At 46.4% G+C, this 13,903-nt stretch overlaps 1 protein-coding gene across 2 annotated transcripts in view; it reads right to left on the reverse strand.

The window, feature by feature from the left end:
* Positions 1-725: 725 nt before the first annotated feature.
* The window catches only part of Ube4b (ubiquitination factor E4B), a 120,380-nt gene continuing 107,202 nt past the window's right edge, over positions 726-13,903 (reverse strand). For both annotated transcript variants that reach the window (XM_036177538.1, XM_036177539.1), the window contains 5 exons: positions 9,903-10,037; positions 7,144-7,335; positions 4,011-4,185; positions 2,895-3,041; positions 726-2,038 (listed from right to left, as the gene is read on the reverse strand). In XM_036177538.1, the coding sequence (XP_036033431.1) occupies positions 1,977-2,038; positions 2,895-3,041; positions 4,011-4,185; positions 7,144-7,335; positions 9,903-10,037 (711 nt within the window). In that variant the 3' untranslated portion in view covers positions 726-1,976. The remainder of the gene's footprint in view (positions 2,039-2,894; positions 3,042-4,010; positions 4,186-7,143; positions 7,336-9,902; positions 10,038-13,903) is intronic.

A 13,903-nucleotide genomic window follows, 5' to 3' on the forward strand; every position in this document is an offset into this window, starting at 1 on the left:
CCCAGAGATCTCTGAAGTAACATTAAGAGACAGGTGGAGGGCAGGGTATGACAGAGCTGAGGTCCTTCAGACCAGCCAAGTGACAGGAGAACCAAGGGCCACATCGAGATTGAGGATGAGACAGTTCTCATCTAAACATTTTTGACACTAATTTATTTGTTGTATGTAAAGGTACTATGCCATGTGTTGGGGACAGAGGACAGCTTGTAGGAGTCAGTGCTCTCCCAGCACATGGAATCCAGGGATCAAACTCAGGTCACCGGGGTTGGCAGCAAGCAAGCACCTTTATTCCCTGAACCATGGGCTTTATTTTAAGAACAGCCATTCCTAATTGGCTCAGAAAGGGAAGTTCTGCACATGCACACCACTTGGCTCTCGTCTGCCCTCCTTCTTTCGCGTTTGTGCCCAGTGCCCATGGGAACCAGAAGATGTCTGGTCCCTGGAACTGGAGTTCCCGACAGCAGTGAGCTACAGGTGCTGGGAACTAAACCAGGGTCCCTCTAAAAGATGCTCCTATAACTGCTGAGCCGTTTCTTCAAACCCATAGTTTTTCTTTTTAAGACAGGATTTCATTAGGTAGCCTAGGTTAGCCTGGTTAGGTTGGTCTCAAAACTCAGAGATCCTCCTGCCTCTTCCTTGGGAGTCCTGGGACTAAAGGTGTGCACCACCACGCCGAGCCCATCCCCACCCATTTCGTTTGCACAAAAAGACGACGCACAGAGGACTCCATCCGAATGGGCATCACCGTTTATTGGAGTTTGTGTTGGGAACTGAACAGAGCACATTGTCTGTGGAGAAGAGGAGAAAGGGAAAGAAAAGAAAGTATGTTTCTCAAGATTTCATTTCCTTAAAACACTTTATGGTTTCAAATCCTTCTCCACCCAAAGGAAATTCAAGAATTCAAGTATGTTGCGTAGGGAGCGGTGATACAAGGGCTTCTGCTCACGTGCGCCTGTGCGGTGGCATTTGTCCAGGCACTCAAACAAGCAAACAGATTTCCGATTTCCACATTTCTTGTACCTCTTTTTTTTTTTTTTTTTTTGCTTTGGTAAGGCCAAACCCCAAAAGGACACAGCATACAAATGAACCCAGGGTTGAGGAATCTATTTATCCTCAGAGGATAATGGTATACTTTTGGAATTGTCACATAGGATTAAAAAAACAAAAAAACAAAACACAACCCTCACCTCCCCAAACCCCACAAGTCACACAAGTCCTGATCACTTCAGCCACCCCGCTGCTGCATCTGTTCCTCAGAATCTTAATCGAGGGCTTGGTAGAAGGGCCAGGGCAACAGGGCTCTCTTCATTTTGTTTATAATAATAAAAAAAAAAAATTCAAAAGGGCTATTTCAAAAGAAAAAAAAAACCTGAAATTCAAATTCTGAAAATATCTTGCCTTTTTTATTAATCATGTCATCTAACACCAATTAAAAAAACAAGTATGTGAATATGATATAAAAATACGATCCCAAGATTAACACTTTGTCGCAGGCACAGTTATCTCACAGAATACATGTTTGGGGGCTGGGAAGGAGTCTGGGTTGTTCCTCTTTAAAAGCCCGCAGCAGTGCAAGTAGGGTCAGGAGGGCTCCTTAGCAGCAAAACGTCCGAGTTCTCTGGTCACATCGAAAAAACAAAACAAAACAAAAGCTCAGGGGTGCTGCCCAGACCCTCTCGCCATCACTAAAGACTTCCGTTGCCACAGCCCAGGGGGACGGGCGAAGGACGTGCTTTACTACACAAGCAATCGTAAAACTCGCCCCTCGCTTGTGACTGTTTGTCACTTAAATATATGTACAGGAATCGGCTCCTCTTCTCATCATGTCCCTCAGACCTCTACTGTTTGGTCACTCGGGGTGGGCTCTCAGGGTCTGGCCACATCTGGCTGCAGGTTGAGCAGCAGCTTCGAGGCGGACGCTGCCTGGCTGGCTGGCTGGCGTGGCTGTTTCCAGCAGAGAAGTGTGATGGGGATGCTTAGTGGTCACTGCTCTGCTTCTCTCTCATCCAAGCTTGAATCTGCTCCTTCAGCTCTGGCACTGAGGGAGAAAGACAGGGATTAATGGCCCAGATGGACAGGCTCTTCAGCTCACAGTTCTGCCTAAGTGGAAAGTGAAGGCTATCATTTCCCTCTGCATGCTGAGGGCTGCGGAAGAAACAGTCAGAGAGGAAGGCATTTAGAGCAAAATGCTGTGGGATGTTCAAGTATGTCAAATGTGTTGCTCTGATTGGTTAAGATAAAACACTGATTGGCCAGTAGCCAGGCAGGAAGTATAGGCGGGACAAAGAAGAGGAGAATTCTGGGAAGTGGAAGGTGGAGGGGGAAGAACTGCCAGCCGCTGCAACGACAAGGGAGATGTGGGGTACCGGCAAGCCACGAGCCACGTGGCAACTCATAGATGAATAGAAATGGGTTAATTTAAGAGAGAAGAAGTAGATAACAGAAACCTGCCACGGCCATACAGTTTCTAAGTAATATAAGCATCTGAGTGATTATTTTATACGTGGGTTGTGGGACCGTGGGGGCTTGGTGGCGCCTGGAGAGAAGCTCTCCAACTACAGCAAATAGAGCCAAGTGCTTTGTGTCTTTTCCATAAAAAGAGTGGGTACTTTCTGGATTCAATGTCCCTGCTACTGATGGTGGTCCTGAGGATGTACCCATGCTAAGCAAGTTCTGTGGGTATATATCTAGCTAATTTTCCTTGTTTATTTATTTGACACGGTGTCTCAACTACATGGTCTAGGCTGGTCTTGATCAGGTACCCTCTTGTCTCCTCCTCCCAAGCAGCTGGGATTACAGGTTTGGGGTCCCAGGAGCTTTTCCTCAAGCCCCTCATGGTCTTCTGCATCCAGCTGCATGGGCATCAGCACTGCAAGGCAGGCTGTGCCTCCTACCTGGTTCCAGCATGCTCTCTGTCAGCATCTGGCGATTGAAGGGGTCGGTGGGGGAGTTCAGCAGGTGCCGCAGGATGATGGAGCGGTCCATTATGGTGCCAGAGGGCAGCCTCACAGGGTCAGTCATCAGGGTGTCCATCAGAGGGTCTGTGGAGACAAAGCGGAGCAGATCCACTGGTGGAGGCTAGCACTGAAGAAGCAGACTGTTCCCACCAGTGAGAGACAACAGCCCCTCAGGTCCCTGCATGTAGGGGAAGCAGCTCATAATGAAAGCATGCACCTTGCTTTCTGTCACTGCTGCTGGAGGAGAAAACAGCAAAGATGGACAGTCAGGCAGCAGGCCCCTGGGACAGGACCCTTTTGCCTAAGAACCCAGACTCCTCCATGGTTATCTGGTAAAATCACACTAAGGATGTTCATCCTTTTATTCTACAATATGAAATAAAAATTTGTATACGTAATCTTAGCCAACTATCCAGAAACACTTAGAGAGCACACAATCAAACAATTAAAACACCCTTGTTGTGGCTTCGATGAGGATGGCCCCCATAGGCTCATGTTTGAATGCTTCGTCCCCAGTTAGTAGAACTGTCTGGAAAGGATTAGGAGGTGTGGCCTGGTTGGAGGAGGTGTGCCACTGGGAGTGGGATCTGAGGCTTCAAAATCCTGTTGTCAGGCCTAATTGCATTCTCTGGCTGGCTGGCTGTGCATCATGATGTAAACTCTCAGCCCCATGCATGTCTGCTTGCCTGCCATATTGGTCATGGACTAATGATCCGAAACTCTAAAGTAAGCCCCTCCACCAATTAAATGTTGTTGTTGTTGTTTTTTATAATAAGGGTTGCCTTGGGGCCAGGCAGTGGTAGCACACACCTTTAATCTCAGCACTCAGGAGTCAGGGGCAGGCAGATCTCTGAGGCCAGCCAGGTCTACATAGTGAGTTTCCTGACTGCTGGGCTACACAGAGAAACCCTGTCTCGAAAAACCATGAAGGAAAAAAGAGTTGCCTCAGTCACAGTGTCCCTTCACAACAGGAGAACAGTGACTACGACAGTCTTCTTGATGTCACACACTTCAAATTATACCAAAGACGTGAGCGTGAGCACAGGGACTTGCCTCTGAACTCATCTGGGGCATCACTGTAGTCAATTTCTGCGCGTGCATTCTTGGCCACTATTTCCTCCACCTTCTCAGCCAGAAGCTTAAACTTCTCTATTGCAATGGTGGATTTGATTCCTGCCTTGCGCATCTTTGAAATGACTTCTTCAAACAGCTCCTTGCTGTAGGATCTCTGCAGATGAGGACAAGGTCATGAGATGAGAGTACACTGGAGGAGGAAAACCTTTAGAAAATGTCCAAGTGCGGTCCATTCGATCTTTTGCTCAAGATTATAATTATAAATTCTGTATTCCAGTCTTCCTCTACACACTGTGCCATGTGCAAGGATATACTGAATATAGTTACAATGCACAGAGAGAGAATGACACGTGCCAACTGTCCAAGGTCAGGACTACAGGATTCAGAAAAATGGAGATTTTTAGACTCTGGGAGCTAGAAAGCATTTCTTTTAAAATCTAGTCACTAAAAAGAGAACGAAGCCTAGTTTATTTCGATCTTTGTGGGGCACTGTGCCCTGGACACCCATGAAACAAGATGAGTTCGTTTTCTCACAGAATGGTGAGCACGGGTAAAACCAAACACATGCCACTGTCCCATCACTGCTCATACTTGGGGGGTTGCTTTGTTCTGTTCTCTGGGCTCACCTCAGTCTGGCCTGGTGGCCATCCCATGTGTAATCCTTCCTATCACTCAAGGGGCTAGAACAGGACGATGGGAAGGAAGTTTAAGGCCAACCTAGGCTAAATGGTGAGGCCCTATCTCAACAGATCATAGTAACAAACAACAACAACAAACCAGAAAAACCAAACAATCACCAAGCACTCCAGCACACACTAATCAATGAATCCAACACTATATAATGTCAGATTTTCTACAGTACTGGACCAATCCAATAAGCAGGTGAGGGCCTAGGAGCCGATACAATTTGTAACAGATGTTGAAAAGGTAGGCAATGCGTCCAGATAAACCTGGACATGAATTCAGGTCACGTGATCTTCCAGCTGTACAGTCTTAGGTAAATCCCTAAGCTGTCCAAACCAGATAGATGCCTGGGAGACTCAGCGGTAACACGGAAGGAGCTGGGTGCCAGGTAACCCGATGCCAACTTCCCCAGATGCCTTCCCCACTCCTCAGTGCAAGAGCAATGGGCCAGTTAGACTGACCTGTAGCTTCTGCTTCACTGAGAGGGCCTGTCCAGAACCTACTGCTCATCCTGTGAACTCCTGAGCAACATCCACACTGATACCTACATATGGACTCATCTCATACCTGCTTTCCTCCCCAGTACTGGACTGAAACTCCTTAATCTCTCTCTTTCTTGAACTCACAGAGATCTATCTACCCCTGCCTCCTGAGTACTACATTTTAAAAACTTCCATTTCTAAATAACTATACATGCTTGCTTTCTCTGCATATCCACCCTTAACATCACTCACCATATCTATAATCCCAGCAATGGGGAGACAGCCAGCCACACAGAGAGACCATGTCTCAAAACAATAAGAGAAACAACAAAAAGCATCAACATATGTGAATTATAGTGTAATAAGACTATTGTTTTAAAAAAATAGTAAATAAATGAAAGGTTGGGCTGGAGAGATGGCTCAGCAGTTAAGAGCACTGGTTGCTCTTCCAGAGGTCCTGAGTTCAATTCCCAGCAACCACATGGCTCACAACCATCTCTGGAGGGATCCTATGCCCTCTTCTGGCATAAAGTTGTTCATGCAGGTAGACAGAGCTCTCATAGACATAAAATAAATTAATTAAAAAAAAAAAAAAAAAAGCAGTGTGTGGTAGCACACACCTGTGATTCCAGCACTCAGAAGGCTGACACTGGAGGATCTTGGGTTCAAGGCCAACCTGTCTCAAAAAACTCAAGAAAGTAGAAGTATATATAATGCTAGTATTCTAGCATTACTCCTTTGGATTAGATATAGGTAGAGAACTTTCTGGAATGTGTAAGGATGGATAACATGGTATGAATCCTACTGGAATAGTTTCTGTGTATAAAGGTAGAGATTTGGAACCAACATATCAGGTTCTGGGCCTTTAGGTAGAAAGAGAGAGAGAATCTGGGTACAATGCTGGGCTGCTGGCCATATTCCTACCTCTACACCACTGTGTGCTGCTCCTCTGTGCCCTGCTTTCCTTATTTTAAAACCAAGAACTGAGCAGAAACTGTGTCAGAATTCTATGATTATTAAATGAATGAAAACATGAAAAGTGGTCAGAAGTGGTACACAGTTAATAAATGTGTTGAGGATGTCCCAGATGTCAGGCATGGTGGCACAAATCAAAGTGTTTGAGATCAGGAGTTCAAGGCCAGCCTAGTCTATATGAGACCTTATCTCAAAGACCTGGGAAAAAACAGAAGCAGGACCAGAGACTATGGAGGGAAGGAGCCCTTTCTTTCCTTTTTTAAGAACTCCTTGTCTGGACTAAAGATTAAGCCAAGGGCTTTGCACATACAGGTGTTCTACCACTGAAGTACATTCCCAACTCAGTTTTACTTTCAGAGATGGTCTCGGTAAGTTCAGGTTAGCCTTGAACTTGTGGCCATCCTGCTTCTAGCTGCCTGGGTATCTGGGATACAGGCTGGTGCCACCAGGGGAGCCCTTTCTGTGACAACAATGGCATCACGGAGAGAAGGTGTGGAGAATAGTATGACCTGTAGTAGTGGCTGACCTGACCTCCGAGTCTCCCGGGATAAAGGAGAGGGAGTCATGTGAACATCAGTAGGCTTTTGCTGGAAGGCATGTATTCATGGCAGCTCTAAAGCTGAGGACTTGGGAAGACCTGCAGTTCCTGAGAAACGCAAACAGGGCTTGGAGACCGAATCTATTTGGGGTCTGAGAAATTAGGAGACCAACTCTGTTCTTTTCTCCCAGGGAAGCAGCCAAGTTCATCTCCTCCTGGACTAGATGTGTTCCTTTGCTCCATTTATGGTCACTGTACCAAAAACTTCTGAAAGCGAAACTTAAAGTCCCACTTTTTCCTGCATTTGAAGCGAGGAAAACTCCAGAGAGAGAGAGGTTAAGTACACAGGGTCTGCCTGAAGGTGCAGCCAGAAGATGCAAACTGCACAGCTCAGTGATGCCAGGCCCCGTGAAAGGCCTCCCTCAGCACTCACCTGGTCATCAGCGATGGCTTTAGCAAAGCGAGCACAGTCCAGCTGCAAGTAAATGTCCGTCAGTTGGTCCAGTAGCTTCTTTGGCTCAAAACCGTACTTCTCTGGGTTTTCAACTTTCAGGTCCCGGCACTTGGGTCCACACAGCTGCTGTAGGTTAAAGTTCAGCATGGCTGCTAATCGGGGTCCAAGTTCCTAGGAAATGGAAGGATACCAGGACAGTTCAAGCTGCTGAGAATCCTGGGGACCATCTCAGTGGAACAGGAATCGGCTAGTTTAATCTTCAAAGGATCGCTTAATTGTGCTGAGCCACATAAGCTAAGGAAGACATCATCACAACCAAAAACTGGTTTTCACCACCATTTCTTTCTTTTCTTTCCTTTTTTTTTTTTTTTAAGATTTATTTATTTATTATGTATATAGTGTTCTGCCTGCATGTATGCCTGCGGGCCAAAAAGGGGCACCAGGTCTCATCAAGGACGGTTGTGAGTGACCATGTGGTTGCTGGGAATTGAACTCAAGACCTCTGGAAGAGCAGCCAGTGCTCTTAACCTCTCAGCCATCTCTCCAGCCCCCTCACCACCATTTCTTATCTGAAAACCCTCATAATGGAATGGTACAGACTGCATATGAATGAATGTCCATTAAAGTTTCCTGTAAAGATACACATTTTGTTGTTGTTTATTGAGGCAGGGTTTCTCTGTAGAGTCCTGGAACTCGCTCTGTAGACCAGGCTGGTCTCAAACTCAGAGATCCACCTGCCTCTGCCTCCTGAGTGCTGGTATTAAAGGTGTGCACTATGACTGCCTGGCTGAACACTTTTTAAAAAAAGAATTAACTTTATCTTATGTGCATTGGTGTGAAGGTGTTGGATCTCCTGGAACTGGAGTTACAGACAGTTGTGAACTGCCATGTGGGTGCTGGGAACTGAACCTGGAAGAACACCTGTGCTCTTCTTATCCACTAAGCCATCTCTCTGGCCCCAAGACACACACTCTTAATTATAAGCATCCCTCCAAATTCACCCGAGAGGTGAAAGAAGGAAAATCACTGGCAACCCTGTCACTCTGTAGTACGGAGCAACACTTCATGCATTTTCCCAGAAATCTCAAGTTGCTGATGGTCAAATATATACCATCTTATTAATTACTGATCAGAGACACAGAAGGAGGAGGTAATGTTTGTCAAGAGTTTTAGATCTAGTCAGTGGTGACTTTAACAGCCAGAAAATAAGGACAAAATAGCATGGGTCTGAGACCACAGGAGGACTGTGTCTGTTAAAGCTGGGCAGACACAGTTTCTGAGCGCAGAGATAAGCTGCTGTGAATCTCAGAGTAAATACTGACCACCAGGAAAGGGTCTTTAAATAACAGGGTTCTCATGAAATGACTGGACGTACGCAAACCTGACGGACACAGCACTACAGAGCCTCCTGCTCTACAAAGCACAGCGAGAGTCCTGTGTGGAGAAGCCAGGAACTGAGGAGCGGTTAGAGCTGCTGGGCTTTCTCTGCTATAGCAGATGCTTCAGCCACCAGTAAAGCAGGTAGAAATGAGCTCAAGAGATGGCTCTGTTGTTAAGAGCACTTGCTTCTCCTTCCAGAGGACACAAGTTTGGTTCCCAGAACTCACATCAGGGAGCTCCTAACTGCCGGTAACTCCAGCTCCAGGGACCCTGACACCCTATTTTGACCTTCAGAGGCACTGGCAAACATGTGTTATACCGTGTGTCATACCATGTGTGTCATACCATGTGTGTCATATCATGTGTGGCGCATCCCAACACACCCACATGTAAGTAAAAATAAATCTTTAAAAAAAAAATGAGAGACTAGAGTTGGCAAAACACTATCTGTGGCCAATTCCAGTCTGAGTCTTCTTTTTGTAAACAAAGTTGTATTTGAATTTGGTCATTCTCTTGTAAATAAAGCTTTATTGAAAAACAGCCAGGCTTGTTTATGTCTTGGCTGTTAGCATGAGCACAGCTGAAAAGCTGCCCAAGGCACACAGCCTACAACATCTTTAAAGAACTTACTCTCTGGCCTGTGTAGGAAATGCTAGTAAATCCCTCTGGCACATCCTTGAGGGAAGCAGGTATGTGGGCGGTGAGCTGTCTTCTTCCCTGCTTCCCTGCTTCCCTGCTACTGTGCTGAAATCTGCTTATCAAGAGACAGGAAAAGATCCAGGTCTCAGGCCACTGTGAGATAATGCCTCTGCTGGAGGCTACACAGTGAATCACGGAATGGAGCAAAGACGAAATATGGAGAACTGGAGGAAATACATAGTAAAGCTCAGCTCCACGCATGCAAACAGCTGCTGCTCCCTTTGACTTGCCCTCTACCCTGCCACACCACAAAGCATCTTCTCACCGGGGTGGTCAGCAAGCGGGTCCCTCAGAGTATACCGCTCAGTTTTAACCTCAGTTTTAACAGTACCCGGTCTTAGCAATCAGGTGGAATACTGAGACTGCCTTTAACCTACCACAGGCCTCAACCAGTTCTCATTGGTTTTCAGCTTCCTCAATGTTACAAAGCTGCTTTGCTGCTTTTAAAGCCATCTTGAAGTGAGCAGTTTAGACTACATGTCAAGGGGCTTCACTTCAGTCAGGCACAGTACCATGCAATGTGCATCAATTGACATACTGGGAACAAAATCAGGGAGAATTTCACTACTGATTACTACGGTTAAAATTAACAATTGTCTCGAGTTTTATGGGCTGCATGTGTCACCCCAGACAATGCGAGCACCCCAGTTTCTACTCACAGGCCTGAGGAACGGCTTCTGGACTTGCTTGGTGAGGAGATGGAACATGTCCACGGTTTCGGTCGCCAGGGCGAGATAAGAACGTGAAACACGCTCATCCTGAGCAAGCTGAGACTGCCGGGCCTGCTGCTGATCCTAGGAAAAATCAACAGTTAGTTACCAAGGAGATCTCAGCACCAGCTGTGTGCTCATGAAAACACCAAGTACGAAGGAGATACTGGCTGGCTCATAGCTGCAGAGGGTGACAAAGCCACAGCATCCTGGAAAGGAAGAAATGACCACAGCAGCACTGTCCAGACAGCCCTCTAGGGTGTGAAGTCTGGTGGCCTTGGATGCGTGCTAAGCACAGGCTCTGCCGCTGACCTATGCCCCCAGCCCTGGTCCAATACCGACCTCTCATGAGAACAGCCACATTCAGGGAAGATGAGTTCGATTATCATAGTACCTGATGCATATACACTGTGCTATAGAGAGGGGTTCATTCCCCTTAAAAACAACTTTCACTTAGTTATCAACATTAAAAATGTATATATATATATATGAGACCAGGGTTGGAGAGATGGCTCAGCAGTTAAGAACACTGGCTGCTCTTGCAGAGGACCCTGGTTTAATTCTCAGCACTCACACAGTAGATCACAACCACTTGTAACTCTAGTTCCAAGGGATTTGAGACCTTCTGGCCTCCACAGGTATGCATGTGGTGCAAGCAGGAAAACACTCATACACGTAAGTGTCTGCAGATGGTTACTTTTTGAATTGTGATTCTCTGCACCATCAGGCTGATATTCTATACAACCACCAGCATGCTTACCTATGGCACCATCTTTTCCCTTCAATCTGCCAGACCGGGAAATGAGATAATAAACAGAGTTTGGCTCATGGGGAAAAATCAGTAGTGCACTGAATTCCCACCACCCACTAGCTAAGACTTAATCATTTTTTGAGACAGGATTCACCCAACACAGGCTGGCCACCAAAAAGCTCCACAGCTAAGGGAGGCTTTGAAGTTGTCATCCTGCTGCCTCGACTACTCTAGTGCTAGGATTACTGGTGCACACTACTATACTCCATTTACAGATTTGTGTGTGTGTGTTAACATGTGTAGGTAATGCATGTCAAGGCCAGAGGATAGATAACCTTAGATCTTTTTTCTGGGTTACCCCCCAAACACACTTTAAAAAAAAAAAGTTTCTTTCACGGGCTTGGAACTTGCCAAGTAGACAAGGCTAACTGGCCACCAAGCCCCAAAGATCTCCCTGTCTCTACCTCCTCAGCAGTAGAATGACAATTGTGTCCACCACACCCGGCTTCCAAGCCTTTTTCCCCAGGGGAGGGGCAGAACAAACAGCTGGACTAGCTGCTATAGACCAGCAAGCACCCTTGGGTCTGGCGCTACAATCGTGCCTGGTGGAGATGCTGCACTGAGACTGGGGAACCACCCACTTCTCCATCGTCTAGAATGAGCCTATTGAGAAAAGGCTGTGCCAGGAAGGGTGTAGGGACAGCCAGGCCTCAATGTCCGCCCTCACGGTGAGTCCCAGTGCCACAGCCTTGATGTGTAAATACTTTGTGGGCTCTTACGTAGGCTGGGGCAAGACAGACAGACAAGGAAAATTAAGGGAACACTTAATTCTGGAACCAGCTAGAAGCCTGAAACTTTACCACAACTGATCACACAAAATTGTCTATAGAGACCAGTGCTCTAGACAAAAGACATCTCAAAGACGATCTAACAATAAAGTATTCTCACTCAGGGCCAGAGTGTGGGCGGCCCTGAGTACAACTGTGTTAGCGTTCCTTTCTCATCCCTAAATCCAAGCAACAGACCTCACACACCACCTCAGTTACACTTACCACAGGAAATTCTGTTTGGTTTGTTTTTTGTGTTTTGAGACAGGGTTTCTCTGTGTAGTTTTGGTGCCTGACCTGGAACTCGCTCTGTAGACCAGGCTGGCCTTGAACTCACAGAGATCCGCCTGGCTCTGCCTCCCAAGTTCTGGGATTAAAAGTGTGCTCTGGGAAATTCTGGTTTTGGTTTTCTTTCTTTCTTTCTTTTCTTTTTTATTTTTAAAGATTTATTTTATTATGTATATAGTATTCTGCCTGCAGGTCAGGAGAGGGCACTAGATCTCATTACAGATGGTTGTGAGCCACCATGTGGTTGCTGAGAATTGAACTCAGGACCTCTGGAAGAACAACCAGTGTTCTTAACCACTGAGCCATCTCTCCAGCCCATTTTTTTTGTTTTGTTTTGTTTTTGTTTTTTGAGACAGGGTTTCTCTATGTAGCTTTGTGCCTTTCCTAGAACTCACTCTGTAGACCAGGCTGGCCTCAAACTCACAAAGATCCACCTGGCTCTGCCTCCCAAGTGCTGGGATTAAAGGCATACGCCACCAACACCACATGGCTGAAACTCTGTTTTTAAAAAAATAATTGATTTAACTTTTTATTTTTATGTGCATTGGTGTGAAGGTGTCAGATCCCCTGGAAGTGGAGTTATAGACTGGTATGAGCTGCCATGTAGACGGTGGGAATTAAGCCAGGGTCCTCTGGAAGAGCAGCCAGTGCTCTTAACCACTGAGCCATCTCTCCAGCACTGGAAATTCTTTCAAGATGAGAGAAATAAGCAAACCAATCCATCCATTCATCCACCCACCCACCCACCGATCCATCCATATATATGTATATTTTATTTATTTTTTACAATGTGTGTGTTTTGCTTGCATGTACGTCAGTGTACTGTGTGTGCCTGGTACCCATGCAGGCCAGAAGAGGATGTCAGATCCCCTGGAACTGGAGTTACAGACCAATGTGAGCTGCCACATGGGTGCTGGGAATAGACTTGAGTCATCTCTCCAGACACTGGCTAACATATTTTTATTTAAATTTTAAACATTAAACTATGCTTTGCCAATCACAGCACTGTAACTTCAACTTTAGAAACACACACACACACAGACACACACACACCACACACACATACACACACACACACCACACACATACACACACACCACATAGACACACACATATACACACCACACACACACACACACACACACACACACACATACACACACAGACACTCACACAGACACAGACACAGACACACACACACAGAGGAAATCTTCATTTTAAAAATATCTAAAGTTAAAGGCTAGGTTCACAACCAAAAACATAAAAACAAGCCACGGGGCGGCAGCGGTGCACGGCTTTGGGTTGATCTCTATGACCTTGAGGTCAACCTGGTCCACAGAGTTTGATTCAGGACAGCCAGGGCTACACAGAGAAACTCTTGTCTCAAAACAAAAACAAAAAACCCCTAACACACCCATCGACCAGACACTCAGAAAGGCTGACAGTGACGGTGAAGAACTAGGGAGAATTTAGGGAAAGAGTGATGTTGGGGTCACAAAAGTCTGGGTGAAGAGCACCATAGGAAGCACTAGAGGGAACAGCAATTGTGAAGAGGAACAGCAAAGAGGCCAGGGCAGGAGTGGAGTGAGTGGAGGTGAGGGTGCGAGCAGATATGGGTAGAAGTGTGTGCCCTGTAGGCTCCAGGAGCTGAGTGAGAAGCGGGTCCAGGAGCACCCCTTTGCTGTGAGCATTAGCAAGGGCGGAGGCTGGGGGCCCAAGACTGCACTACAATAATGAGGACAATACAAAATGGCGACCTTCCTGCCTCCATACCCGGAATACTGCAATTGCAGGGTATACAACTACACTCAGTTTACAGGCCGCTAGGGTTTGAACCCAGAGCTTTATGCATGTGGGGCAAGTACTCTACCCATGAAAGCTTTAGACCACAGAGATAAAAGACAACCTTCAGATGGGGAGGAGTCACAGAAGAACCAAGGACAACCTGGCAACTGGTGGAATGAACCTGCTGTTAATTATGGTCACTGATTATGACTCACAGAGCAGATTGAAAGGACAACATGGAGGGTAGGATTAAGACAGTTGTGGGACAGCCCAAAGGCAAAGCAAGCCAACGCTGCTCA

This window comes from Onychomys torridus, chromosome 2 (genome assembly GCF_903995425.1).
Source record: "Onychomys torridus chromosome 2, mOncTor1.1, whole genome shotgun sequence".
NCBI lineage: Eukaryota > Metazoa > Chordata > Mammalia > Rodentia > Cricetidae > Onychomys > Onychomys torridus.